The sequence below is a fragment of the Sphaeramia orbicularis genome, chromosome 22 (assembly GCF_902148855.1).
Source record: "Sphaeramia orbicularis chromosome 22, fSphaOr1.1, whole genome shotgun sequence".
Lineage (NCBI taxonomy): Eukaryota > Metazoa > Chordata > Actinopteri > Kurtiformes > Apogonidae > Sphaeramia > Sphaeramia orbicularis.
This window is the reverse complement of record NC_043978.1, coordinates 38,495,946-38,522,783: the sequence shown is the minus strand read 5'-3', so window position 1 is coordinate 38,522,783 and position 26,838 is coordinate 38,495,946. Positions and strand designations below refer to the sequence as shown.

Genomic DNA, 26,838 nt, shown 5'->3' with positions numbered 1-26,838 from the left:
ATGCCTTTATTAGATAAGATTAGATAATCTGTTGGTGGTCCTGCACTGGGCAAATTTACAGTGTTACAGCAGCAAAAGTAAGAACAATATTACCAGTAAAAAAGAAAAAAAATGGAAAAGGATAGAGGTAAGAGCAGTGAAATTGGAAAAAAAGAAAAATATATTTAAACATAAGATGAGAGCAATATGTGAAAAGCAATTTGACACAAGCTAACTTACGTCAAAAATAAATGCATCATAAAATCAGATCGCAAAAACAAGCATTTGTGAATTATTTGCGTGACCATAATTCCTCCAGTGTGTAAAGATCTTAAAATCCTATTTGCATTAGTTTACAATAGTATTATCTGCAGTCATCAATTTGTCGTATAAAATTTTCTCTGGTTGTCTATAATTTCAGCAAACACAGAGGTTCTGGGATAATATTAGTCCTGCATAAATTAATATCTTGTGGATTTGAAGTGATTTGCAATGTTTCTTGTTACCTTTGTACATCTGTTCTGCCTATTTCCTGGTTGAGAAAAATGGAGGGTACGTTGGAAAACACAAATGAAAATTAAAAAAAAACTTTTGGGTGGAAATTCAGGAGGCTCATGTTATTGTATAGCATGGATAGTCAATGAAAACCTAAACTTAAAACCTTCAAAAGAGCAAAATCTCAGAAGATAATGAGATGAATGACATGCATAACAGTGTACAATTATTTTTTATTTTTATTTTTTTTAACTGGTGATACAAGTGATAGCCTGTTAATAGTGAGACTTGGTGATGATTTATGGAAAAATGTCAGTAAATTCAACTAAAAAACAGAATTTGCTTATCCTGTGCAAACATACAGTACGTTGGTGTTTATCATGTCATTTTCAACAGAGGTCCCCAGGTTAAACTAGTCTCATGTAAACAGGGATTCATTTAGTGCTTCTTTTACTGTGGCTGCAACTTCATTGTCCACATGTACAATGATTTTTTTGCCAAAACAGTGATGCCTGGTGAAGGCAATATTCCAATATTTAGATTTTCTTGCGTTCCAAGTTAAAATGTTGACCCTGTTTCAGCTGTGGATGGCAGAGGACTGCTGGCTCCAGGCGAGGCTCTATCTGGGGCTCGAACATTCACCTGAGCAGCAGGACAATGAGTCTCTGTGCTTCAGTATTCTGGTGGGCCACGGCCAGAGCCACACCTTCAGGGTAGAGCTGGCCACTGACCTGGCCATCTGGGAGAAGTCCTTCCAAAGAGCCGTCTTCTTGGAAGTACAGCGAATAAGAGTGAGTATTTATTGTCCTTTATGGTGTTTCAGACGCTGGCCATTATTACCTTTTTGTTAGAAAGCCACGAGGTGAGCTGGGGAGATTCTCCCAACATCTTTTCCATTTCACCTTTCCAATAACCCATTTGATAGTGACTTGTATTCAGACCACTAATCTCCCTTTTCACAAGCTTCTTTGCTTTTTTTGTAGACAGAATCGGGTAAGTACAATTAATAGCCAGTATTCAACCTGGAGAAAAGTTTAGATCAAACAGGAGTCATTTATTTTAAAGTTTGCTGCCTTTGAGACAAGTTTGTGAACATAAAAAGCTCTCCAGGAGCTCCTGAGTCAAACCTTTACAATCACCCTAATGCCACACAAATAATCTGTTTCACTATCAAAGCCACATTTTACTGAATGACTTTCTTAATCACTTTGAGCCATTGAATCTGACTCTTTATTGTATAATGCAGAAAAGAAAACTTTCTGAAACTTGAAACTTCATCACAATATACTGTGTAAAAGCTGAATTTTTAACATTATAAATCTGTGTTCAAGTATCTGCGTGTATAACACTAGTTAAAGGTGCCCTGCCACATGTATTTCATTACTTTTTTGGTCATGTCTGAAGTTCTACCATGGATTCTAACATTTTTTGTGGAAAAAAAGCCTCGGTTACCGAGTTTCAAGCCATTCTAACATGGTATAGAAAGTCTGCTGGAAGACTCGATTTGTGCTAGTTCTCATGAATATTCAACATGCTAATATGCTTGACTCTGTTTTGCTAACAGCTAGCCAGTGAGAGCCTGGCTTTTCAGCATCCTTTACCCTACACAACAAGAACAGGAACTGGTGGAAACCAAAAGTGAAACTTAACATGCTTTGAACGTCCGACTCCCGGCTGCTGTGCCTCTCTTGTACGATGGACCTTACATGGAATTTTCACAACTTCTAACCTGTATCCACTGGACCCCCTCCACTGCTCTACGAGCCCCCGGGAATGCTGGGCCCCATGAATTTGTCATGTTCAACACCCCCCCCCTTTACGGCGCCCCAGCTTGCTGTATACAAAAACTGTCACTGAGCTAGATGTATTCTGTGGGTGTGGTCTCACTCATGAATAGTAATGAGCTCAGGCATTAACACGTCACACTGACCAGCTTTTCTAATTGACCTGATTTCCTCTCAGTGGCAATAGCAGACAGAGGAGGTAGTGGTTCGTTTTCAAATTCACTACATAACACAAACACCTATGGTTAGGTCGACTGAACATATTTTCAAAAATACAAGTGAAAGCAGTTTTGTGTGGCAGCGCACCTTTAAAGGGTAGTGTGGCTGTAGACATACTCTGCTGGAATAAGGCTGAATATTTCCGTTCAGCAGGATTGTCATTTTCCTCCATTTTCCTCCTATCAGTGTATTATCACTTTCACAGGGGAGGGGAACTGAAAGTTCCTGTAACAACACCCTGAAAATAGCAAGTTTTGACAAAGACACCTCTTTTTACATGCTTCACTCTTCTGTAGGCATTTAGTCATGTTAATACCACTTTCTTATGAACATGTTCTACCAACAACCTCTCTCCCAACAGTACTTTGTAAATAAAGTGTCACTCCCTATTTTACAATGACAGAGGGGGGTGCCATACTTATCTACAGCTCTAGAACTTTCTTATACTTATCTGCAGCTCAGGAACAGTGCTAAAGGAGTGTGAAGACTGGGCTGAGACTAGTTAAAAATATAAATGGTTCATATAACTGTTTGCTGTAGCCAATCGAGTAAATTCCAGTGTGAACAGTAATATCCAATCATTGGTGTTGAGAGTAGATATTTGTAAATGTGCACCTGCTGTGATGAGGCCTGGCTTTTCCTGAAGCTCCTCATGTGGTTGATTTAATGATGATTCATTTATTAATATGTTTATTCTGGGGTTTAGTTTTGTCCACATAAAATATTAAGAAAAACTATATGAACCATTCAAACTCTTCCAGTTTTAAACATGAATTGCTCATAAAATGTGATCTGATCTGTATGTCAGAAGTATAAACAAACACAATGTTCTTAACCTAATAAGACAAAAATAATCATATCTTTATTGAAAACATGTATTAAATGTTCAGAGTACTTGGAAAAGTAAGTGAACCCTTGGATTTGATAACTGGTTGAACCTCCTTTGGCAGTAATAACCCAGGTGCTTGTGCAGGTGTTGAAAGTCTTAAAAAGTGTGGAATTTTGAAACGCTGTTTTCCAGACCTTGAAAAGTCTGGAATTTTGTGTAAAAATCTTAATGAAGTTTGGAAAAAAGTTTCTCTCATAGTTAAAGTTTAGAGTATGCTCAAAGGCACATAATCTTGTAAGATAAGACATACATGAGGAAAGTAAATAAAAAACATAATATGGTTCCACCAACCAGTCAGTACTGGAATGATTCTAGTGAAACTGGTTTGTGTGATATCCATGTACTTTTGTGCTTTTCATATGTTTTGAAAACATTTCTATCAGTAAAACATTTTATTGCAAATTATGCATTCAGGGCGACACGGTGGTGCAGTGGTTAGCATTCATGCCTCACAGCAAGAAGGTCCTGGGTTCGATTCCAACACCAGTCGACGGGGGGGTGGGACCTTTCTGTGTGGAGTTTGCATGTTCTCCCCGTGTCTGCGTGGGTTCTCTCCAGGTACTCCGGCTTCCTCCCGCCATCCAAAGACATGCACTAATAGGTTAATTGGTTAATCTAAATTGCCCATAGGTGTGAATGTGAGAGTGATCGTTTGTCTCTATATGTTCAGCCCTGCAATGAACTGGTGACTTGTCCAGGGTGTACCCCGCCTTCGCCCCTATGTAGCTGGGATAGGCTCCAAGCGACCCCCGTGACCCTAGTGAGGATAAAGCAGGTTCAGAAAAATGAATGAATTATGCATTCATTCATTCATACATTTATTAAAATGAACTTTTCTACTTCACACAACAGGTACAATCTCAACCAAAAAGGCCTAGGGGTTTACCAAGGCGAACATAATACGCTCTACTTTGTCCCCTCCCAGCTCCCAAGAACACGTCAGTCAAAAACTAAAGTTCACAAGATTCTTTTTTTTTACAACTAAAGAAGGGTTAGGGGAGGGCGCGGCTAAAACAACAAACAAAAAGTCTTCCACAAGGTTCAAACTAAATTACCTAATCCAAAGTAAATGCAAGAAATAAAATACAGAAAACTAACCTAAACTCCCTAACCAAAAACAGGAGAAAAGGTGAAGCAAAAAAAGGCTGACCTCCCCTACCAGAAAAAGGACCAATTTATAAAAACTCTATTTACAACTATATACAAACAAAGTATCACACGAAAGCACGAAGACTGACAATCACACACAGGAACACATGGTTGGAAGCTGGCAGGAGGCAAGAGAGAGTGTGAACTGGAGATCCAGGGCCATTTTTAAAGGGGCTGGGCAATCACACTCCACCAATCAGCTTCCTGCAAAACAAACAGACACAAAAAGGGCACAGCACACCTATAGGACGGGGGAGAACACACACACACACACAATAAACAGAAACATATATACGCGTAAATAAACAAATTATGACCCAGGGTCATAACACCCAAGTATAAAAGTACATAAAGGCAAGGTCTGGGGGGAGGGGGAAAACGGTTTCGAAAAAGTCTGGCGACAGTCTGGAATTTTCACTTGGATAAAGGGCAAAGACCCTGATAACCTCAACCAAGCCTCTCCCGGTAGCTGGTGATCAGACCGGTCCATTCTGCTCACAGACCTGCAGCAGCTCCGCCATATTCTCAGGATGTCTGGTGTCAGTGTCTCTTATGAGGTCATTCCACTGCACCTCTGTTTGACTCAGGTCTGCACTCTCCAAAAGGTGGATTTTCTGTTTCTGAAGCCAATCTGCAGTAGATTTACTTGGAGGGTCATTATTCTGCTAAATCATCCATCTTCTAGTGAGCTTCAGCTGGCAGACCGCCACCCCCACATTATCCTGTAGCATACATTGATAAACGTGGGAATTCATTTTCTCGTTGATGATTGCAAGTCGTCCAGGCCTTGAGGCAGTACTTCACTGTGGGGATGATGTTCTCCTGCTGGTATGCAGAGCCCATTTTTACACCATATGTAACACTGCATGTTCCTCCTGAACAATTCTGTTAATTTGATTGATCTGCACAACATTTTCCCAGTAGTGTTGTGGAGTCTCAAGGTGCCATTTGGCAAATTTCAGGTGTGCAATGTTATTTTCTTTTCTTTTTTTTCAGAAAACATCATTTGCACCCTACGTCTTGAGTCTTTTACATGTTGTAGACTCATGAACAGATATTTTAACTTGTTCTAATGATTCCTTTAGGCCTTTAGCTGTTACTCCAGAGTTAATTTTGACCTCACTACATTCCGCATTGTACCCTTGAAGTGAACTGGTTTGGGTGTTGTGGTGGAAAAATTTACTTTTTGTATTTCATACTGTTAGTACATGCTGAGTCATTATTATGTGTGATGTTTACCACTCTGTAACACCCCCAACCCAGGAACGGAGTTCTTGCCTTGAGTTAAAACCCAAACACCTAAATGTCTGAATGTGTAGATAGAGAATGGCGCCTGCACTCCAGATAGGATCCAAGCAAGGTTAGAGTTAAGAGGTCATCATGACCTCTTCACGGAGCAGAGAAGGAGTAGTATGGAGTGGTATGATGTACGTAAGGGATGACATCATGGTTTGAGGGGGTTGGATTTGGTTCTATATAATCTTTAGTTTTTCATGTTTAATCAGACTTCACTTACAGAGTTTCTCTGTGATTGGCTTCTCAATAAATGCATTTATTTATTTTAACTCTAACTTTCTCTCCACCCCTTTGTGTGTGGGTTATCAGTTGAACATTTCCATAACAAATTGGCGTTGTCGGCAGGATTCCAATTTAAGGAGAGTAGCCACAGTATTAAACTGTCTCTATTTGTACACAATAAGTCTTACTGTGGACTGGTAAATACTGAAATCTTTGGAATTACTCTGAAACCCCCTCCAGTTGTATGCAAATCAACAATTCTTGGTCGAAGGCCTTTAGTGATCTCTTTTTTGCAAGACATGTTTCACATTAGCAGATGATTCTTGTGAATAACAACCAAACTCAAGAAGTTTTGAGTGTTTTTTCATAAGTCATACTTACTCCACATTGGTATCATGTCTCACGTTTGCTGATTCCTGACTCCAATTAGCTGTTTTGAGTCATTAGCCCGAGGGTTCACTTAGTTTTTCCAGACTGTTAATGCTCTGTTCAAGAAAGACATTAAATATTATAATTCTTTGTGTGGTATTGGGTTATACATTATATACATTATATTTGTCTGTACCTGTGAATTAGATCTAGATCAGATCACATTTTATGACAAACTGATGTAGAAAAAAGGATATTTCAAAGACTTCATACACTTTTTTCTTGCCACTGTATTACTTGTGGCTGTTTACATTAAATCCCCCAAATATACCATTACGATAAACACTTTGTCTCTGACTGAATTGTTGTTAAAATTGATAAATCATTCACTTTTCAATCCATACAGCCTTTTTCTACCTCCAATTTGCTGCTTCAACAGTTGATTACTTATCTGCACATAAAGAAAACATTCTGGGATCTTTGCTACTTGAATTTTTTTGCATTAAGAAGTTAATTGCTTTTAGAGTTGATGTTCAGGCAGTGCGGTGTTTTCCATAAATGCTACTGTTATTTAAATGTATTTAGCTTGAGTAAGAATAAGTCTTCACCTCATTGAGCCATTAAATTGCTTCTTAAGCAAATATGTTTGAAGTGTGAAGGCGATCGGCTCATGTAGAGAGTGCACTGTTCAGCGGTTTTTCACTAACTCCTGTCTTATGTCCACAATTCATGTCTTTGGATGGTTTCTGTGGCAAAGAACTTCAGGGTTACATTATGTAGTTTTTATTCTCATCATTACTGTATTAATGAGAGAGAAAAAAGGTGCAAGTATAAAGCCCACACTGGCTCCAGTGCCTCCAAGTTAGTTAAAAATGAGTGATGTTTTTATGACTCAACATGTATTATTCATTTAAATCATATATTAACGCCAGTGTAAATATAGCAGGGAATCCAGCAAAGTCGACACCTTAGACCAGTGGTTCCCAACCTGTTTTGGCTCGTGACCCCATTTTAACATCACACATTTCTGGCGACCCCTGACATTCAAAACAGAGACCTTTATTTTTTTGCTAAAATTAATTTGTTTTTGATCATGTAATATTTTGCTATACTATGTTGCAAATAAACGTTAATTTTATACAACATTTAGTCTACATAATGTATATTATTATGGATGGAGGCAGAAAAGCCAGGTGTAGATTACTGCACAAAGTGAGAATTTTATCTTCCTTGGTCAGGATATGTACAGTCAGTCCAGCTTGGATTTACAAGGCTGACAATTAATACTGAACAAACAATAACTCAAACTATGAATTATGAAAGAGCTGCAGCATCTGAAACAGACCACAATGAACATTTGACAGATAAACAGTACCACAGTGCTTCAGTTTCAGCTTCAGTTTGTCATGTGTTTTATGGATTGAGATTGTCTCTCTAAACTCACCATGTATTTTTTATTAGATAGTTTTTTTTATGTTTTTTTTATCAATTACTAGAAATTTCAGGAGACCCCATTTGAATTCCAGGCAACCCCACGTGGGGTCCTGACCCCAAGGTTGAAAAACACTGCCTTAGAGGTAAAATATTAAATCACATTAATGCAGTTGAGTGTGGTTAAGGCAGGCGTGGACTACCTGCTCAAGTCAGTTGATATGGTGGAAACATGTCTACTTTAGAGATGGGCAGGGTGCGATTTGTTGGGGGGGATGGGGGGAATCAACACTCTCTCTGGTTTTTACATCCCTACTTCTGCTCAATGAATTTCATCCTCCGGGGGGGGGGGGGGGGGGGGGGGTTAAACCAGTCAATTGAAATAACAGGCAGGTTGGGACTGAGTTTTCTTCCACCTATATCCTACAGTACTGGCACTAACGTTCACCTGAACCGAACTGTCGACAGTCTCAGAATTCGTGAACGTCCCCATGCACTGGGGCGCCGTAAAGGGGTGTGGGGGGCTAAACATGACAAATTCATGGTGTGTCCAGTGGATACAGGTTAGAAGTTGTGAAAATTTCATGTAAGATCCACTGTATAATAGAGGAATAGAACCCAGGAGTTGGACGTTAAAAGTGTGTAGTTTCATATTCGTTTCAGGCCAGTGTTAGTTACGTTAGTTATGGACCACAACCCCACGTATATAACTGCCCCCCAACAAAAACAAACACCCCCCCCCCTCTGTTTTTTTTGACAAATAGCACCCTGGATATGGGTCTGATCAAATGGTAACACATGGACACATTTCATGTTCAACAGTCTCTGTCATGTAAGCAGAGTAACTTATATGCATGTTTTATATATATATTTGAGTAGGTATTTATAAGCACTTTAACATTATGTATGGCTAAATTTGGGGAGATAAAATTTTTAGGTGAAAAATGTCAAATTACTGCTCGGTAACACATGGACTTGAAACGGACATCAATTTTTTAAGCTTTACGCAAACATTCAAAACATGCGTTTCTCCACAGAAATTGATATCAAGTAGAACAAAACCTTTTAGATATTATATTCAACTATGGGGAAAATAAATTTTGGAGTAAAATATTGGAAAGTCTCTGTTTTATTGACATGAGAATGTGGTAACATGTGGACGACTCTTTACCATTGTATGCATCACCCAAAATGTTGACTTATTTTTTAAAACACGGCAGATATAATCACAATGTTTTATTTAATGTATTTAATACTAACACAGTGTCATTTACAACTTCTGGTGTTCCATACTGATATAGGTAAATTACAAATGAGTAATTTCCCAGTATCAGTTCACAGATAGGCTTTTTAAATGTGATCGTTGTATGAATTCACAAACTAAATCATTCAGAATTTTAATTTGTCAAACTAATAGACAGTCTTTTCATGTCTATTTGTTAATTTAATGCAGCCTAGCAGAAGGTTCAGAACTTCTCCTGTACGCTGTAACTGGTATTTTAAAAAGGATAACAGTTCCATAAAATGGAGATCTTCAGCTAAAAATGAGCCCACTTAATAAATGATGAGTGCAAATTTACTTTTTCATGTTGATGTTCACTTTGGCTTGATCAGACCCATATGTGTCATTTAATGGTTCTACCAATTCAAATACTAATGGTCCAAAACTGAGCTTCAGTCCAAACTACAAATACTACAATAACATTAATACATTAAATGTCATGAATGTGTGTGAATTGTTCCACTATAGCAATTTAGAAAATGTTTTATATCAATTGAAGTGTTTATTAGTACTATTTAAATGTAACAGCTTTAAATAGTGCTCTGAGAAAACTGGATAGTGATGCGTCTTTCTCCTTCATGCAGTCCTTCCCTCTTTTAGCTCATTTGTTAATATCCAATGCTTATTTTAACAAAAAGGAACATAACACTGTGCTCAAAAACATACACAAACTGAAATTATCAACGCTACGAGCACAGGAATCACTCTGCACAATAATACATCTTAAGAATGTTTAAAATATTAATCATAGCTGATATTTTTTTTATTTTTTTTGTTCATCTTCTGCTGTTATTCTGCTAACCCTCCCACAGTGAGTCCAAACATTACTTCCAAGACCACTTTTGACTTCGGAAAAAGTATTATTGAAAATGATAATAATTACTTTGCACAAAAACTATTGAATGAATCCAATAATAATTTCTCACAAAATACCTGAAAGAGGCCATTAAATATATTAATTGAGCATTTTTTTGCAGAAAGCTGAAGCAACTATCCTTTAGAGGAATTGTTTCTTGTTCACTCCAGGGTTAGATTGTCTTTACTTATGTTTGTTTTATATTGAACCCAGATTGGTATCACTCAAGGGCAAAGTCTGAATGTGTTTTGTCAGACCTTCATGAACACTGTCTCTTTCTCAAAACTTTATCTTTTTCTCCAGTTTCTCAGATTGTGTTACCACAGAGACCCATTGAATCTCAAACTGGGATGAGGATATTACCCGTCCATTCATTTAACCTTGGATATATCTTGCTTGTTTTTATCCTTCACCGTAGTTAGTCTGCCTGAATCCCTAGACATTCACAGACTAAGACAAAAAAGAGGCGGTGTCTGCAAATCCACGTAGTTGTAATTACGTTCAGCTTTTTCTTGCTTAACCCATAAAGACCCAAACATCCGTCACTGACCAAACCCATCTACTGATCTAAATTATTTAATACCTGTTGATCCATTTATCCTATCAATACATGTAAATAATTGGTTTTAAATACAGTTTGTCATGTTTTTATGGTCATCAGATATGATCCATTTGGACATTCAGAGACTCCGTAGTGAATGTGGAAACACCGTCATCTTTTACAACAGTGTTTTTTCAACCTTGGGGTCGGGACCCCACGTGGGATCGCCTGGAATTCAAATGGGGTCGCCTGGAATTTCTAGTAATTAATAAAAAACTAGACGCACTCGGAGAGCGCAGACCTCCGCCAAGGCTGATCAGTGGCCCCCCCTGTGGGCCCCCCCCACACCAAGGAGGTTATGTTTTTGCCAGGGTTTGTTTGTTTGTTTGTCTGTCTGTCTGTTTGTCTGTCCGTTAGTGTGCAACATAACTCAAAAAGTTATGGACAGATTTTGATGAAATTTTCAGGGTTTGTTGGAAATGGGCCCCCCCGTGGGCCCCCCCCACCCCCGATCACCACCAAAATTTATTCATTTCTTCCTTATCCCATTTCCAACAAACCCTGAAAATTTCATCAAAATCTGTCCATAACTTTTTGAGTTATGTTGCACACTAACGGACAGACAAACAAACAGACAAACAAACCCTGGCAAAAACATAACCTCCTTGGCGGAGGTAAAAAACAAAAAAAAACTTACTAATAACAAATAAATGGTTAGTTGAGAGAGACAATCACAAACATAAAAGACGTGACAAACTCTGAAGCTGAAACTGAAGCACTGTGGTTCTGTTTATCTTTAAATGTTCATTGTGGTCTGTTTCAGATGCTGCAGCTCTTTCATAATTCATAGTTTGAGTTCTTGTTTGTTCAGTATTAATCGTCAGCCTTGTAAATCCAAGCTGGACTGACTGTACATATGCTGACCAAGGAAAATCAAATTCTCCCTTTGTGCAGTAATCTACACCTGGCTTTTCTGCCTCCGTCCATAATAATATACATTATTAATTAATTTAATTAATTTTAGCCAAAAAAAAAGGCTCCATTTTGAATGTTTGGGGTCGCCAGAAATGTGTGATGTTAAAATGGGGTCGTTTGACAATCGTTTGACAGCTCTAATAAAATGATATGAAAATGTGTCTTAAAAAATAGTTTCTTTTTTATCTCATTAAAAATTTCTTTTTAAAATAGACCCAAAGTGCTTCCAAACTTGCTTCATAACATTAGTCTACATCTTGTTTGAAGTTTTAGCCCCTCTGTCCTGTTTTTAGGTATTATAGAAGCACCCATATTGTGTTGAGGAAATAAGGAAGTCTGCAACATGTCAGGTCAGTCTCCTCATGAAATGGCCAGTGGTGTCTTTTATAATTTTACCCTATTCTTACCCTTTTACCCCTCCATGTGCAGCCAACCAAAGATAAAAACTAAAAATGTTACAAAGCCTAAGGGCTTTGGTGCTTGGGACCCTTAAGTAGGGACATTTATAAATATTACAAAGCAGAGCACCTGTCAGAAGATATTTAAGTCACTACCAGACTGAAATTCTTTGCGGGTCACCATGGGAGCTGGATATAATTACATGATTTCCTATTACACCAGCAAACACCCTGGTTGATTCTGGCACAGGACGTTGGCTCTTCAGCAAAAAAAAACCATCCATCTGAAAGTCTTAGGCACCATGTATAATCCTTTTATGTTTGGAGGGCTCATGTGGTCAGCGAGAGTTTAGAGTCATAATTCTTCCAGACTCAATTACATTCTCCAGTTAATTCAGCAGATGTTAATTCCCCAGGATTAAAAAAAAACATACTTAACTGTGGGAGGCACACGTGTGTTTAGTATACAGCATCAATTTACTGAAGCAAACTAGAAAGGAATTTTAACTTTAATAAGCATTCAGAGGATTTTTACCTTAGTATTCACATTATGTGACTGGTTCATTTGTCTCATGTTCAATCATACTGATGTCTATTTTCACAAAGACATTCATTTATTCATCATCGTCTCATGGGCCCAATGTTATTTATTGGAGTTCCCCTTCACACTGAGAGACTGTCTAAAGTTTACAGGTCTAGCATGTCATGGATACTCGCCGTTAACCCTTTAAGTCCTAGACCCTCAGCAATTTGCATTTTCTATGAAAACTGGGTATTTTCCTATATTTAATTTACTGATCATGTAGACGTTCATAAAAGCTTAGACCGTTACATCAAAACGGAGTGGATTTTACCAGTAACGTATATCATAAACTATACATAAAAAAAAAAAAAAAAAAAATCAAGTGCCTACAGCCACTGTCATTTGTCAAACTATATGAGTTTTATTTGTGAATCAATGCAGATGATGTTGATGATGCTTTCACGTTCACTACGGTCCTTCTGAATGTCCAAATGGGTCATATGTGATGCTTCTGAAATGCTGAGAAGCTGTGTTTTACCTGAATTATTCACATGTATTGATACGATTAGTGGTTCAGAAGTTACTAAACATCTTATATCGGCAGATACTTCTGGTTGCCAGCGGCTGTTGACATCTTTGAGGGGTAAAATGCTAAACCATCCACTTAGGCCTTGGAGTATTTTATTTTTATTCGGCTCCCCGAAGGGGAGGCAAGGGGTATTGTTTTCGGTTTGATTTGTCTGTTTGTTTGTTTAACACTCTAGCAGCAAAACTATTGTCTGAATTCATACCAGATTTGGTTTTTATATTGCCAGTGACTTAGAATAGATCTCATTATATTTTGGGAACAGTAGGTCAAAGTTCAGATTTTTAATGAATTTTTCAAATCTTTTTTTTTCCCCATTTACTTATAATGGCCGAAAATTGAAATGACTGTAGCAGCAAAACTATTGGTTGAATTCATACCAGATTTGGTTTATAGATTGCCAGTGACACACAATAGATGTCATTACATTTTGGGAAAAACAGGTCAAAGTTTAAATTTATATGAATTTTTAAAATATGTTTTTTCTCCCATTTACTTACAATGGGGGACATTTCAAATGTCCATAAAAACATCAGTTTTGTTTCAATTTACTTCAAATTTGGCACATATATAGAGGCAATTGATATGCTGACATCAGTACACACACAGACATGATGACATCAGCTGGATCGATACCAAAATAAGCTACAATACATGTGAATAATGTATATTGTAACTGTATGTTGTAACTATGTGTTGTGCTGCCTCTTGGCCAGGACTCCCTTGGAAAAGAGGTTCTTAATCTCAATGGGATTTTCTTCCTGGTTAAATAAAGGTTAAATAAATAAAAACAAAAGGGCGGGGTTTGTTGTACCTGGCACCACGTATTATTATTATTATTGGGTTTTTTTGCGTAAAATAAGTTGCATAGTTTCTGTCTTTTTAAAAGAAGTTGATTCTACCACTCCACCTGTGTCCGCTGACGCACTGTGTTGCTTCCTGTCATTGTAACGAGGAGAATTGTTGAACAGAATATTTAATTCATGTGTTGTCTTCGCTTCTTCAGTCAGAAAATCAGAGTACATTGTGTTTTGCCCTCACAAGGCTCTGTGGGCGCTGCGCTATCCAACCAGTGCATGCTGTAATTTCCCTAACCACTGTGCATGGCAAAAAAAAAAAAAAAAGAAGTGCTAACAAACCAACCAAGGAATGAACCCCGACTGCCTGTTTTTAGAATTCAGATTGAGATTTTGAATGTCATTTCACAAAGCTTTGTTACAACTATATGCAGTTAATTTTGGAGGAAAATATAGATGATGTGAGCGGGGGAACACGACAAATGCAGACGTTTCCACACAGGTACACTGCATGATGCTGTACAGTCATTAACATCCCATCGTGATCTGTGGCATGTGTAAAGAGGAACAGACTCAGACTTTAAAACAGGGTTCATTTTGGAGCTTTTATGAGAAAAACTTCAGTCATAAACACTGATAAAGTAGTATCTCAAAAGTGATGTCTGTATTTAGCTATGAAACTGGTATCTTAAAAACAAGACATGTTGAGAACAAGTCTTGTTCTCATCTCATCACTTCCTGATGCTTTGGTCACAACTCCATTGGTATGATTATATTCAGGTCATATCTGTACAATCGAATACTTCGACATCTTTAGCAGAACTTCAGGTCTCTTTATTCTGAACATTCTAATACTATTTTAGCTCATATTTGAATATTTAAAGTATAAATACCACATATAGCTCCTTTAACCTAACCCTAACCCCATTTTGGTTTCAGACTTCTAATTGCTGCCGTGTGTATGAAAATTAACTCTGCACTGTTGGATAAAGGTAACATTAAAGAGTGGTTTCAGCCCAACAATCAAAGCACTGAAGCCCAGTTTATTCATTATATTCTCTTCGAAGTGATAGCACAAAAGGTCAGGGCCGTCACCTTTAAACAAATTTAGAAGCTTTTTGCAGTGAGAAACATTGTAAGTCAGTATTCAGTGGACGTACCTGTGACTGTTCTGTAAGGCCTCCTTTCACACTCTGTGCCCTTTTGCTCGTCATCATATGGAAGTTTAAAGAAATCCTCCGTAGAAAAAAAAAAATTACAGACCTCCACAAGTCCAGTGTCCTTGGAAGACATTCTCAAATATTTGAAGGTACCCCGTTCGTCTGGGTCATCGTTCATCATATTTAATGACTTCCAGAGATTAATGTATTTTGCTGTGACTTGTTCAAACACATCCAAGGACAACAATCAAGTAACTGGATAAATGGATGAAGGTTGGGTATAGCAGTATATAAAATATCTTCATCCACAGTAAAGCCAGTGCTCTATCATGAGAACTTTAAAGGCTGTTCCCCAAGGAGGACACTGCTGCTCAAAACCATACATATAAAAAAAAAAAAAAAAAAGCAAATCTAAAGTTTGCAAATGAAGCCGTGTGATCTTTCCCCAGGGAGAAACATTCTCTGGTCAGATGAGATAAAAATAGACCTGTTCAGCCATAATGATACACATTAGGTTTGGAGGAGGAGGGAAGTGCGACTTAGAACCCAAAGAACACCACCTCAACCATGAAACACAAGGGTGGAACATCATGTTGGAAGAGTGTTTGGCTGCAAGAAGGACTGGTGCACTTCATGAAACTGATGGCAGCATGAAGGAGATTTATGTGGATATTTGGAAACTTCTGTTAAAGATGTGAGCCAGGAAGCTAGAAATAGGTCACTGAGCAGCACAATGACTGTGTTTATATGCAGGACATGTTCTGGTTTTTGTCAAAATTTTCAATAAGCCGACTGATACAAGTGAATATTCTACTAATATTCCAGTTTTCATGTAGCTGTGCATGGCCCGATTAAAAGAGTAGTGTTAGTGTTATTTATTTGTTTTTGTTTTTTTAATTTTATTTCTATATTTTACAGTGTGAACTCAATTTCCCTCTTATTTCCCTCTTATGTGGCTACAGGTGTAGTTTACCACCACCAGAACATGAATGAATGAATAATGAATCCACTCTACGCACTTTGAGTATGCGTTCATAGAAAAGTGCTTTATAAATCTAATCCATTATTATTATTATTATTATTATTATTATTATTATTATTATTATTATTATTATTATTAGTAGTAGTAGTAGTAGTAGTAGTAGTAGTAGTAGTAGTAGTAGTAGTAGTAGTAGTATTTATTCCACCCTCTGAAAGTGGTGGGATTGCCTATATTTACTCATATCCATAAAACTGTTCGGATCCGAGTTCACAAAGTTTTACAGTGCTCAGTGTGTTTCTCCTTCCAACCAGAAATGTAGACTTTCCTCTCCTTTGCCTTCATCTATCTCTTTAACAGAAGACCTTTGTCTCTACTGCAGCTGACCATAAACTGTGTCTCAACCAGCTAGAATCCTCAAAGTCAGAATAATATCCACACATCCCATATGTTTTAACGGGAAAATGCTCTACTGAGGAAAAAGGCCTAATTCTAAACAGAATATACTGTGTCTGTTTAACTGGACACATTTAGAATATTGTCATATTTGATGTAATATTAGAATACTGCATGCACTTGACGATCCTAAACATACATCCAACATTGAACATTTTGGAGTGGAAAGTGGATGTGGCATTGTTAAGAGAGGCAAAATACTCCAACCATTCAGTGGCGTTTCCTGTAAATTGTGTGATATGAATCAAATGTTAACACACGTTTGTAAACTTACATAAAAGCTGAAATTTTGCAAATGGCATATATGAGAAAGTAATTATTTGGCTAACTGAATCATGAGAGGAACTGTACATAGAAGGGAAATGTTCAGCACTGTAAAAACTGAACTAGAATACATTATGCTAAGGTGTATTTAAACTTCCCATCTCAACTGTTTCAATTTTCTTCCGTTTCTGTTTTCCAGCCAATTAGGCTAACCCCCTGTGGCTTGAGGAGTACTCAGTAGAGTCCAACATAAGCTACCCTTCAAACTGATGATATGAGGACACCGTGTAAACATAGATGATTGGGTAGAGGTAGGGGGTACAGCTGAGGAAAAGAAGGTATATCTGCCTTTTCCCTTTAATTGGCCAGCCTTCATTTCTTCTCTTTTGGGGGTAATATAAGCCGATGTGGCGTTAATGGGGTTTTTTAGCTCACAGTGAGAGGTGATGTTGTGTCATATTACACTTTTGGCTGTCTATGTGGTTCTGATGGGAGAAAAACATGCAATGCATTTCTGCAACAGAATAACAAACATTCTTTTGACCAGGGCTCAGGTGCTTTGCCCCTGTTCCCCCCCATGACAATGTAGACAATTAATTAATTGATTAAGTCAGTGTTTGATAGACACTGAGCCTGTTTACATGACCAAAAAAATCTGATAACCGGGAGTAATCAGATAATTGTAATAATCAGATCTAACACGTTTGCATGCACTTAACCCAGCGGTTCTCAATCTTTTGCTGTCGGGCCCCCCTTTGGAGGACGAAAAATCTCCAGCCCCCCCCAACATTGTAACAGTGGTGCAATTAAAACTTTTATTGAAAGAAACGTCAATATTGTAACAATACTTTTTGCTTTCCGTGAATAATTTGTTGTTCAAATTAAAAATAACTTCGATTTTTGCTTGAACAATACAAATAAACTCAACAAGACTGCTCAGAGATAATATTTTTCCAAATAAAAATTGGAAATGCGCACAACTATGACAATAAAGTTACTTTTTTTTAGAACAACAAACAAATTTTGGTAATAAAGATGAACATTTTAACAATATCAGAGGCTGCAATGAGCCTGTTTCCATTGCACACCTCAGAACATTAAAGTGCAAACTGTACGAATTGTGCAAAAACAGAAACATTCCACTTTTTTTTTTCCAGTCCAATCCTTGTCCATTCTCCAAACCTAAACTCTTTGTCTAGTCTAGTGACAGATCACCATGGCAGTAGATTTGTTTGTTGTGCGTCCCTAAAATGAGTCCAGGTTGCTCCAACACTAAAATATTAGTTCCACCTGCTACATGTTCTAACCTGAAGGAGAAAAAAAAACAACCACCCAGGAGAGATCCCATGCCCCCCCTGGCACGCCTTCGTACCCCCACAGGGGGCCTGCCCCACACTTTGAGAAACACTGACTTAACCCTTAAGGACCCAGTGTGACATTTGTGGCTGTGCCCAAATTGATTTTTCTCTATATTTAATCATCCTTAAGTGATTTATCACCATTTATTGTAGTATTATCTTCTGTATTTTGTGGGGGGGGGTTTTCAGTGGAAATCATCAGGTATTTTCCTATATTTAATTTACTGATCATGAAGATGTTCATAAAAGCTCAGAGTAAAGTTGAGGGTTATATCAAAAACAGAGAAAACTGAAGAAAACATGACTTTTTCAGTCAAATCTATCATTAACTGAACATAAACCCAGTGTCTCCATCCACTGCCATTGATCAAACTTAAAGTATTGGTGTGCATGTAAACAGGCTCAGTATCAGGGATTTCTCAGCAAACCCCGCTCAATGTGAACAGCGATGAAGCAGCTTCTAAACTTTCAACAATCGGACCCAAATGAAAACATGCTTTCAGCTTCCTTTAACGGCTATAGGTCTTACCCTAGATTTCTCAAGTGTCTTGGACTTTTTACCTCATTTCACTGTTTGTAAAAACACCATAAACACTGCAGACACTCCTGCTACAGCTGCCTGCTGTGCTGTAACATCCCCCATCCCCACAGGTTTTAACATCTCTCAGACATGGCTGAAGAAAAAAAACACATTTCCTGCATTTTGTGATGTTAATTTCCCACAAAAAAATCCTTCCAATTAGAGAAGAATAGTCACTGCTCACAGTCACAACAAAGTCTTGCAGGAGGTGACGGCAAGGACCTAAAGGCTGGCTTGCCACAGTTTTTTGGTTTTTTTTTTCTCCCAGTCAGCTGAATTTCTGACAATACTAAAGAAAGAGGGGAGGAGCATAAAACACTTCCAGTAAAAGGACTGTACAGTCCCTCGCCACATTTACTGCACTATATAATTAAAGCCATCACATCCCCACTGTGTCTTCAAGTGAAAGCGAAAAAAAAAACAAAGCATGATACACATAGAAATCAGAGTCTTTCCAGTTTTTGGTATTCTAAGTGAGTGGACAACACAATATAAAAATTAAGTCATGTAGCGAGAGAAGCCTGGAGAGGGTGATTGCTCCACTGAGGGCAGAGAACGTACACATCACTGATTTCAAAGGATTTGTGAAAAGCATTGTGAGACACCAGTTTGTTTCTGTTGGAAGCAGCAAAATGAATGTTAAAGATTTATGGCTCCAGAAATGGATTTCCTCTGTCAAGTGTCGTGACATTATCAGGAAGCAGCACAGGATGCTGTTTTTGGCAGCAACTGAAGCAGTGCAAAACAAAGAAAAAAAAAAAATCAGATTTGCTGTCGTTATCAAATCATACAAGCACTTTCCACGTACAAACCGTAAAACAATAACAAACCCTTACACAGAAAGTAATGAATGGAGAAATAATATCCTGTTTCTGTATGTGATGATTAATGACACAATAATGTTTGTGTGTTTCGTATGCACAACAGTAAGAACTAACACTGGACTAGACCATCACCATCAGTCATATTCCACGGGTTGTTCTTGTGTTGTTATTTTTACCTCCTATATTGCAAATAATTTAATATAATATGGCCAAATTGAAAGGAAGCGCTCAATAAATCAACATTTGCATGACGGCTTCTGTGCCCCAACCAGCAGGAAATGTTGAACGATTAAATTACATTATTTTCTTTGTTGTAAAGCCAGATCATGCTATTCTAATTTTTCAGCAGAAAATATATAGTCTGTTGGTATAGCTGACTGTAAACTGGTTAAAACACCTAGCCTGACTGTGTCCGAATTACGCTGTCCAGTACCTCTGCATCTTAGTTTATTTATTCTACCTTGTCGTTGCCCAGCAACAGCCACAGACTCCAGGAAGTGGCTACACCAAGCCAAGAAAATGCCTGGCACATACTTATCTGTTAACCCACAACATTTTCAATTTTATTTTTAAACAGATCAAACACATGGTTAATCAGTTGTGAGTAATCCATCAGATACAAGCAGTAATTCTCAAAATGTCTGTTTTTCGTTTAAGAGTTCAGTCATAGATGCACAGAAACTCTATAACCGGACATTATTTAACTGACCTGAACATGATGCCTTAGAGCACAGGTGTCAAACATGCGTCCCAGGGGCCAAATCCGGCCCACTAAAGGGTCCAGTCCAGCTCTTGGGATGAATTTGTGAAATGCAAAAATTACCTTAAGATATTAACAATCCTTTTAGTTCAGGTTCCACATTCAGACCAATTCAATCTCCAGTGGGCAGGACCAGTAAAATACTATCATAACATAAAAATAATGACAACTCCAAATGTTTCTTTTTGTAAATGTAAATATTTTCATGTATTTACACTAAAACAAAGTATAATATTTGCAAAAAATGCGAATAACCGGAAATGTCTTCAGAGAAGCAAGTACAATTTTAACAATATTCTGCCTGTTACTCAATGTTTTGTGTGTTTGTAGATCCACTGTGATCTGTACGTTATAATGTACATGTGTAAATAATAAACTGAGGCAGAATATTGTTAAAATTACACTTATTTTTTTCAGTTTGTTCATGTTATTCACATTTTTTGAAAGGGTAGTTGTAAATCTGTTCATAATGTAAATTAACTTGTTTTGCTCTAAAACATAGAGAAAAGTTTGGAGTTGACATTATTTATATATTATTATGTTATTATTTTACTGGTTCGGCCCACGTCAGATCAAATTTAGCTGAATCTGGTCCCTGAACTAAAATGAGTTTGACACCCCTGCCTTAGAGGATGGATGGATGGATGGATGGATGGATGGATGGATGGGGTAGTATTGGTTCAACTGGTGCAGTGTTTACCTGTCAGTGGTGAGTTATTGCACATTTAAGAAAAAAAAAAAAAAGATTCTTGGGTTGCTGCAACATACTGCTGCTCTCACAGCACCATGTCTCCATTCTGTGTTGATTGGAGTTTCACTGTGTTTCCAGTAAGCCAGTCAGATATTTCCAATTCCTTATACTGTCGATCAGATCACACAGCATCACAAATGACAGGACGCCTAGTCACAGACTTATTAACCCTTAAACAGCCAAACAGCATGTGACAACCAAAATCACCTACTGATGTACAATGTTCAATAACTGTTGATCCATTATTTTTATCAATGCATGTAAATAATCAATTTAAAATTCAGTCTGTCATCTTTTCATAGTCATTAGATATGACCCATTTGGATGTTCAGAGGCTCCGTAGTGAACGTGGAAACACTGTCATTTTCTACAACATTGATTCACCAGTAAAACCCATGGAGTTGGATCAATGACAGTGGATGGACACACTTGTTATGTTCAGTTAATGATAGATTTTACTGAAAAAGTCACTTTTTCTTCAATTTTCTCTGTTTCTGATTTAATAACCCTCAAATGGACTCTGAGATTTTACTAACATCTACATGATCAGTAAATGAAATCTAGAAAAATACCAAATTTTCACTGAAAAATGCAAAATACAGAGGATAATATGTAATAAATGATGACAAATCACTTACGACAGGTTAAATAGAGAGAAATATTCATTTGGGAGCTGCCACAAAGGTTGCACTGGGTCTTTATGGGTTAAAATTATATTTAACTGGGACATCATATATGGTCATCCCTGGGCTATAGGTGAAACCATTTCATTATCATTATTATTCAGATGATTTATTTTCAGGTCCAGGTCGCTTCTATATTCATAAATTAGGAATAAAACATTTACTGTGTATAGAGAAATGACAAACTTACTGTCTAAGAGTGAGTAACCCTACGTGAAGTCTAACTTAAACAAAAGGCAAAGATCCCCATGTGCACAGTCGTGTTGTGGAACATTACCATCAGCCATGGAAACCGTCCGGCTTAATACCACTCCAGAGAAAGACAGATTTTGTTCCTAGTGTGAGCGAGGGGAACTTTAAAATGGAGTTCATTATTTGCTTTGTTCCCCTTTTGTTGTTCTTATTGGTTTAATGAATGTCCTCTTTAGTACATTTCTGTGTCCCCCAGAGGTTGCGCTAGACATTTTTATAGTCCGTCATTTTGACGGACAGGGTCGTAAAAGTTCCGTCATAACATATTATTATCTGTCATTTCAAATTTTTATTTTTTAATGATAAAGAGATATATTTAGTTGTATTTAATGTTCAGAAACATCTCAGTGATGCAGCAGCTGTAGTTGCTGCTGGCTGATAAACCAACGTGATATCACGACTGGCATAATTCTATACTCCACTTTTAATTGGTGTGTTATCTGTAGACTTAATAAGCTTTCCTTGTGGTTGTTCACGCAGTGTCAGATACCATGCACTGAGGGTTAGGGTTCAGGTTCTGTGAACCACAGATCTACGCACAAATTGACATGCCATAAATAACACATGAAAGGTAGAAAATGCGTACATGTAACACACCAAATGACATCAGAACTGGAATATTCCTTGCTTGTCTGTCATCTTTCACCGCATCAGTCCCTCTTTTTTCACCGCATTTATTAATGCCATCACATTTACTGGGCTTTCTAAAATAACTAAGGAGACTCGGCTGTGTTCACATTTTGCGCTAGAAAAGTAGCATCTAATTTTGGCTAAAGTCAGCAAAACAACGACACAAGACTGGACACTGACTGATTAATATGCACACTCACCATCAACTGGACAGGGGGTCTACTACAGGTGGACTAACTGGACAGGGGGTCTACTACAGGTGGACTAACTGGACGGGTCTACTACAGGTGGACTAACTGGACAGGGGGTCTACTACAGGTGGACTAACTGGACAGGGTCTACTACAGGTGGACTAACTGGACGGGTCTACTACAGGTGGACTAACTGGACAGGGGGTCTACTACAGGTGGACTAACTGGACAGGGTCTACTACAGGTGGACTAACTGGACAGGGTCTACTACAGGTGGACTAACTGGACGGGTCTACTACAGGTGGACTAACTGGACAGGGTCTACTACAGGTGGACTAACTGGACAGGGGGTCTACTACAGGTGGACTAACTGGACGGGTCTACTACAGGTGGACTAACTGGACAGGGGGTCTACTACAGGTGGACTAACTGGACAGGGGGTCTACTACAGGTGGACTAACTGGACAGGGGGTCTACTACAGGTGGACTAACGGTGAGTCATGTGACTGCTGCTGTATTCAGTGTAGTTGTGAACAGTGGTGCTGTTGGTCCTACACAGGTAGGAGGCTGTTACGGACTGTTTGACGACTTGTTAAGAGACAGACAGACCAGCGATTCTGCAGCAGGTTCCGTTCACAGTGTTGTGTGAAAACTTTCTTTGGTAGTGTTATGAGACTGGTGTGTGTGTATGTTCCTTTAAGTGCGAGAGCGGTGTGTGGCACGTGCGTGTGCGTATGGTGTGAGTGGTCGAGCAAGGTGAGGGAGTGTCAGTTTTGAATATGAGTGTGTAAGAGGACAGAAGGAAAAAGTGTACAAACATCGATATACTGTGCATAAATAAAAGCTGCTGTCTTCCACTACTGGGAAAGGAGTTAACCCCAACATCAGCCCTGGAGGAAATCTGCCCTGTGCTCACTGACTACGGTCGGACAAGTCGAGCCGGAAAGGTTAACAGCAGATTACCCTCAGTATTTTAATCTGTCAAAATGACGGAAGGCCTTCAGAATTTTCCGTCATTTAAAAAAAAAAAAATCTGTCAATGATGGAATATTTTCAGTTAACGCAACCTCTGGTGTCCCCGTGTTCCCCCACTATCAAAACCATACCTGGTCGGTTAATCCACCTGTCTGTTCCCCTTCTAGACTGGATCTGGATCAGGTCCACTGGTGTCTTCAGTGGTAGCCCACTGTTCCTTATGTGTGCACTAGAATAGGTTCAGTGCAGATGCAGGGAGGGGAACCTTTCTGTGGCTAATTTCATATGGAAAACATTTGAAGATTTTATTTAAGTGTGAACGTAATGACCATAAAAAATTATATCTTCTGGAGTTGGGTAATTTTTATGACACAAACAATTATCAGTCACTCATAAAAGTCATTGTCTCTGTAGGTATTAAACTTCTGGAACACTCATAATCTCAATAATAATAATAATAATAATGATATAACAAACATTCAGTGACCTAAATAAAGGCTGTCTGTCAGTGAAAGGTGTTGCTGCCAAAGGCCTGCAGGTGTTAACGCTGACTCACTGAACATATGACGGATCTAAATGAGATGATTCACAATTGTAGTTACACCTCTGTTTTCATTGTAACACGTACAGGAAGAAATATCTGTTTATGAACATAACGAAAGTAGTTTAACAATGATATGAATGAATAAAGATTTCTGCAGGTATTTGAGGGTAATATTTACAGCCCTAAAAGGAGGGAAATAGTGAGGAATTAAGTGTTTCCATGTAGTGCAGACATACTGTGATGGTGTCATTTAGCATTGGGGCGAAGTCAAGGGAAGGTTAACATCTGGTCAAAACAATTAAATGACAACGTACATTTTTGGGTAGGTAATTACTTATATTTTCATGAAAATGCATTTTGAAATAAAAAAAAAAAGTGAGTTTCATGAGTGTGAATGTTTGGAAAGGGACAGTTTTGTGCTGTCATTCTGCATTCATTTTATAAACTCTCATAAATAAACAATTTATTCCAAATACATTGATATTTGACTATTATATCATTTATGTCATATTCTAAACACACAGTGGTTAAAATTAATAAATGCACATATCTATGCAAAATACATTTGAATATAATGTTAATGTTATTTGTATGTTGTAAATGTAAAAAATGTATATGATGTTGATAATTGAAATTAAAAAAAGATATTTACTTTTGTTGTCCATCCATGACGCTGCCATTTGTCAAAATTCTTGCTATTTAGGTATGATAAAATATTTTTTTTCCTCTAACCAATTATTAGGTTGTAAAATAGAGGGTTTAAGGTATACACTGTCAGAGGAACTTCAGTTTTGAGAACTTTGTAATTGTGACAAAAAATCGACGTTAATTTTTTTTGTCCGTCTGTGATGCAGTAGTTTTTGATATTTTTCATTTAAAATTACTTGAAACTAAATTTTGCCCTTTGAGTATGTTTAAGATGGCATTTAGACCTTTCCAATTATGTGTAATATTTGTCTTAAACTGGTTCAAACTGTCTGGTTCAAAAGTTATGAATCAAAAAGTAGTGAGCTGTCCATCTGTGACGCCCTTGACCTCACCCAGTGATGTATACAGGAAGGTTAAATAGTATTTATGTAATACCAGAAGAGAATTATTTGACTCCAATAATGTGTATCACTTCTCTCTCACCAGTCAAAAAGCTACATGTGCAGCAGCCAGGGGAACGTCCTGTGCTTCACTATAGACTTTGAATTGGGTTTCACTTGCTCTGAAGGCACTTCGAAGGTAAAGTATGAATGATTTGACAATAGAATACACACAGTATGAAATTTTTGTGAACTGTATCAGTGACCTACATACCAAATGACTATATATTCACTTAGGTTGGAAAAGCAACTTTTAAACAGTGAAAGTTTAAAAAAAAAAAAAAAAAAGTTAGTTTCCTCCCACTTCCTTCCAATTTACCCAGTGGAGTTTCCAGAACAGATTTACTGTATCTTAGAGGATTCAACGGTATTGTTATTAAAGGTACATTTTAGGACTAAAGCCTTTGTTAGTGTTGTTTCAGCACTACACAGGGTGTTTCATGGTCATTATATCACTGTGAGAATGTTCTAAAGTTTTTGTTTTGATAAGAGTTTCTCAAAGTGTGATCTCACCTTGGAACGTGTATGTAGACAGTGTTAAATGTTGCTTTCATACCTATTCCTTCCCTCCTTTGTAGACTATACTGTGGCGATACAAGTTCTCTCAACTCAAAGGGTCCTCTGATGATGGAAAAACCAGGGTAAAACTTCTTTTCAAGAACGCTGAAAGCAATCAAATAGAGATGAAGGTAAGTGTTTAACTGAGAAACCAATGTTAAACTATACACAACAACATCTAGTAATTCCATAGACTGTGGATAATTAGTGGATGGAGGAACTATAATGCTGTGTATTAGTTTCTAAACTGTCAACAAGCAAATGCAGAAAAAAAGATGTAGAAAAAACAGCACAAATGAAAAATGAAATATAAGAGAAAAATAAGAAATTTGGTATTTATATAAGTAATAATATAGTTGTGGGAAAATAATTACACTATCAAAAGTCATCAAAAACAATGGTTATGCAATCAAGTACTAACTGACAACTGAGTGTGTGTATCATGTGACTAAAACAGACAGAAAAGAAAACATAGAATGCCTAAAACACAGGTGTCAAACGTGCGGCCCGGGGGCCAAATCTGGCCCGCCAAAGGGTCCATTCTGGCCCTTGCGATGAATTTGTGAGATGCTAAAATTACACTAAGATATTAACAATCATTTTAGTTCAGGTTCCATATTCGAACCAATTCAATCTCAAATGGGTCAGATCAGTCAAATACTACCCAATAACTTATAAACAGTCATAACTCCAAATGTTTCTCTTTGTAAATGTAAATATTTTCATGTATTTACACTAAAACAAAGTATAATTTCGCAAATAAAAATGTGAACAACCTGAAATGTATTAAGAGAAGTGCAATTTTAACAATATTTCACCTGTTAATAAATGTTTTGTGTATTAGTAGACCTACTGTGACCTGTAAGATATATAATGTACATGTGTAAATGATAAACTGAAACATGATATTGTTAAAATTACACTTATTTTTTCAGTTTGTTCATGTTATTCACAATGTTTGAAATGATAGTTTGTAGATATAAACATTTTCATA

General features: G+C 37.6%; 1 protein-coding gene across 1 annotated transcript in view; it reads left to right on the top strand.

Moving 5' to 3' along the window:
• The window catches only part of sntg2 (syntrophin, gamma 2), a 122,654-nt gene that overhangs the window by 94,763 nt on the left and 1,053 nt on the right, over positions 1-26,838 (top strand). The window contains exons 14-16 of the mRNA XM_030126379.1: positions 1,056-1,265; positions 25,333-25,425; positions 25,865-25,975. Coding sequence (XP_029982239.1) covers positions 1,056-1,265; positions 25,333-25,425; positions 25,865-25,975 — 414 coding nt within the window. The remainder of the gene's footprint in view (positions 1-1,055; positions 1,266-25,332; positions 25,426-25,864; positions 25,976-26,838) is intronic.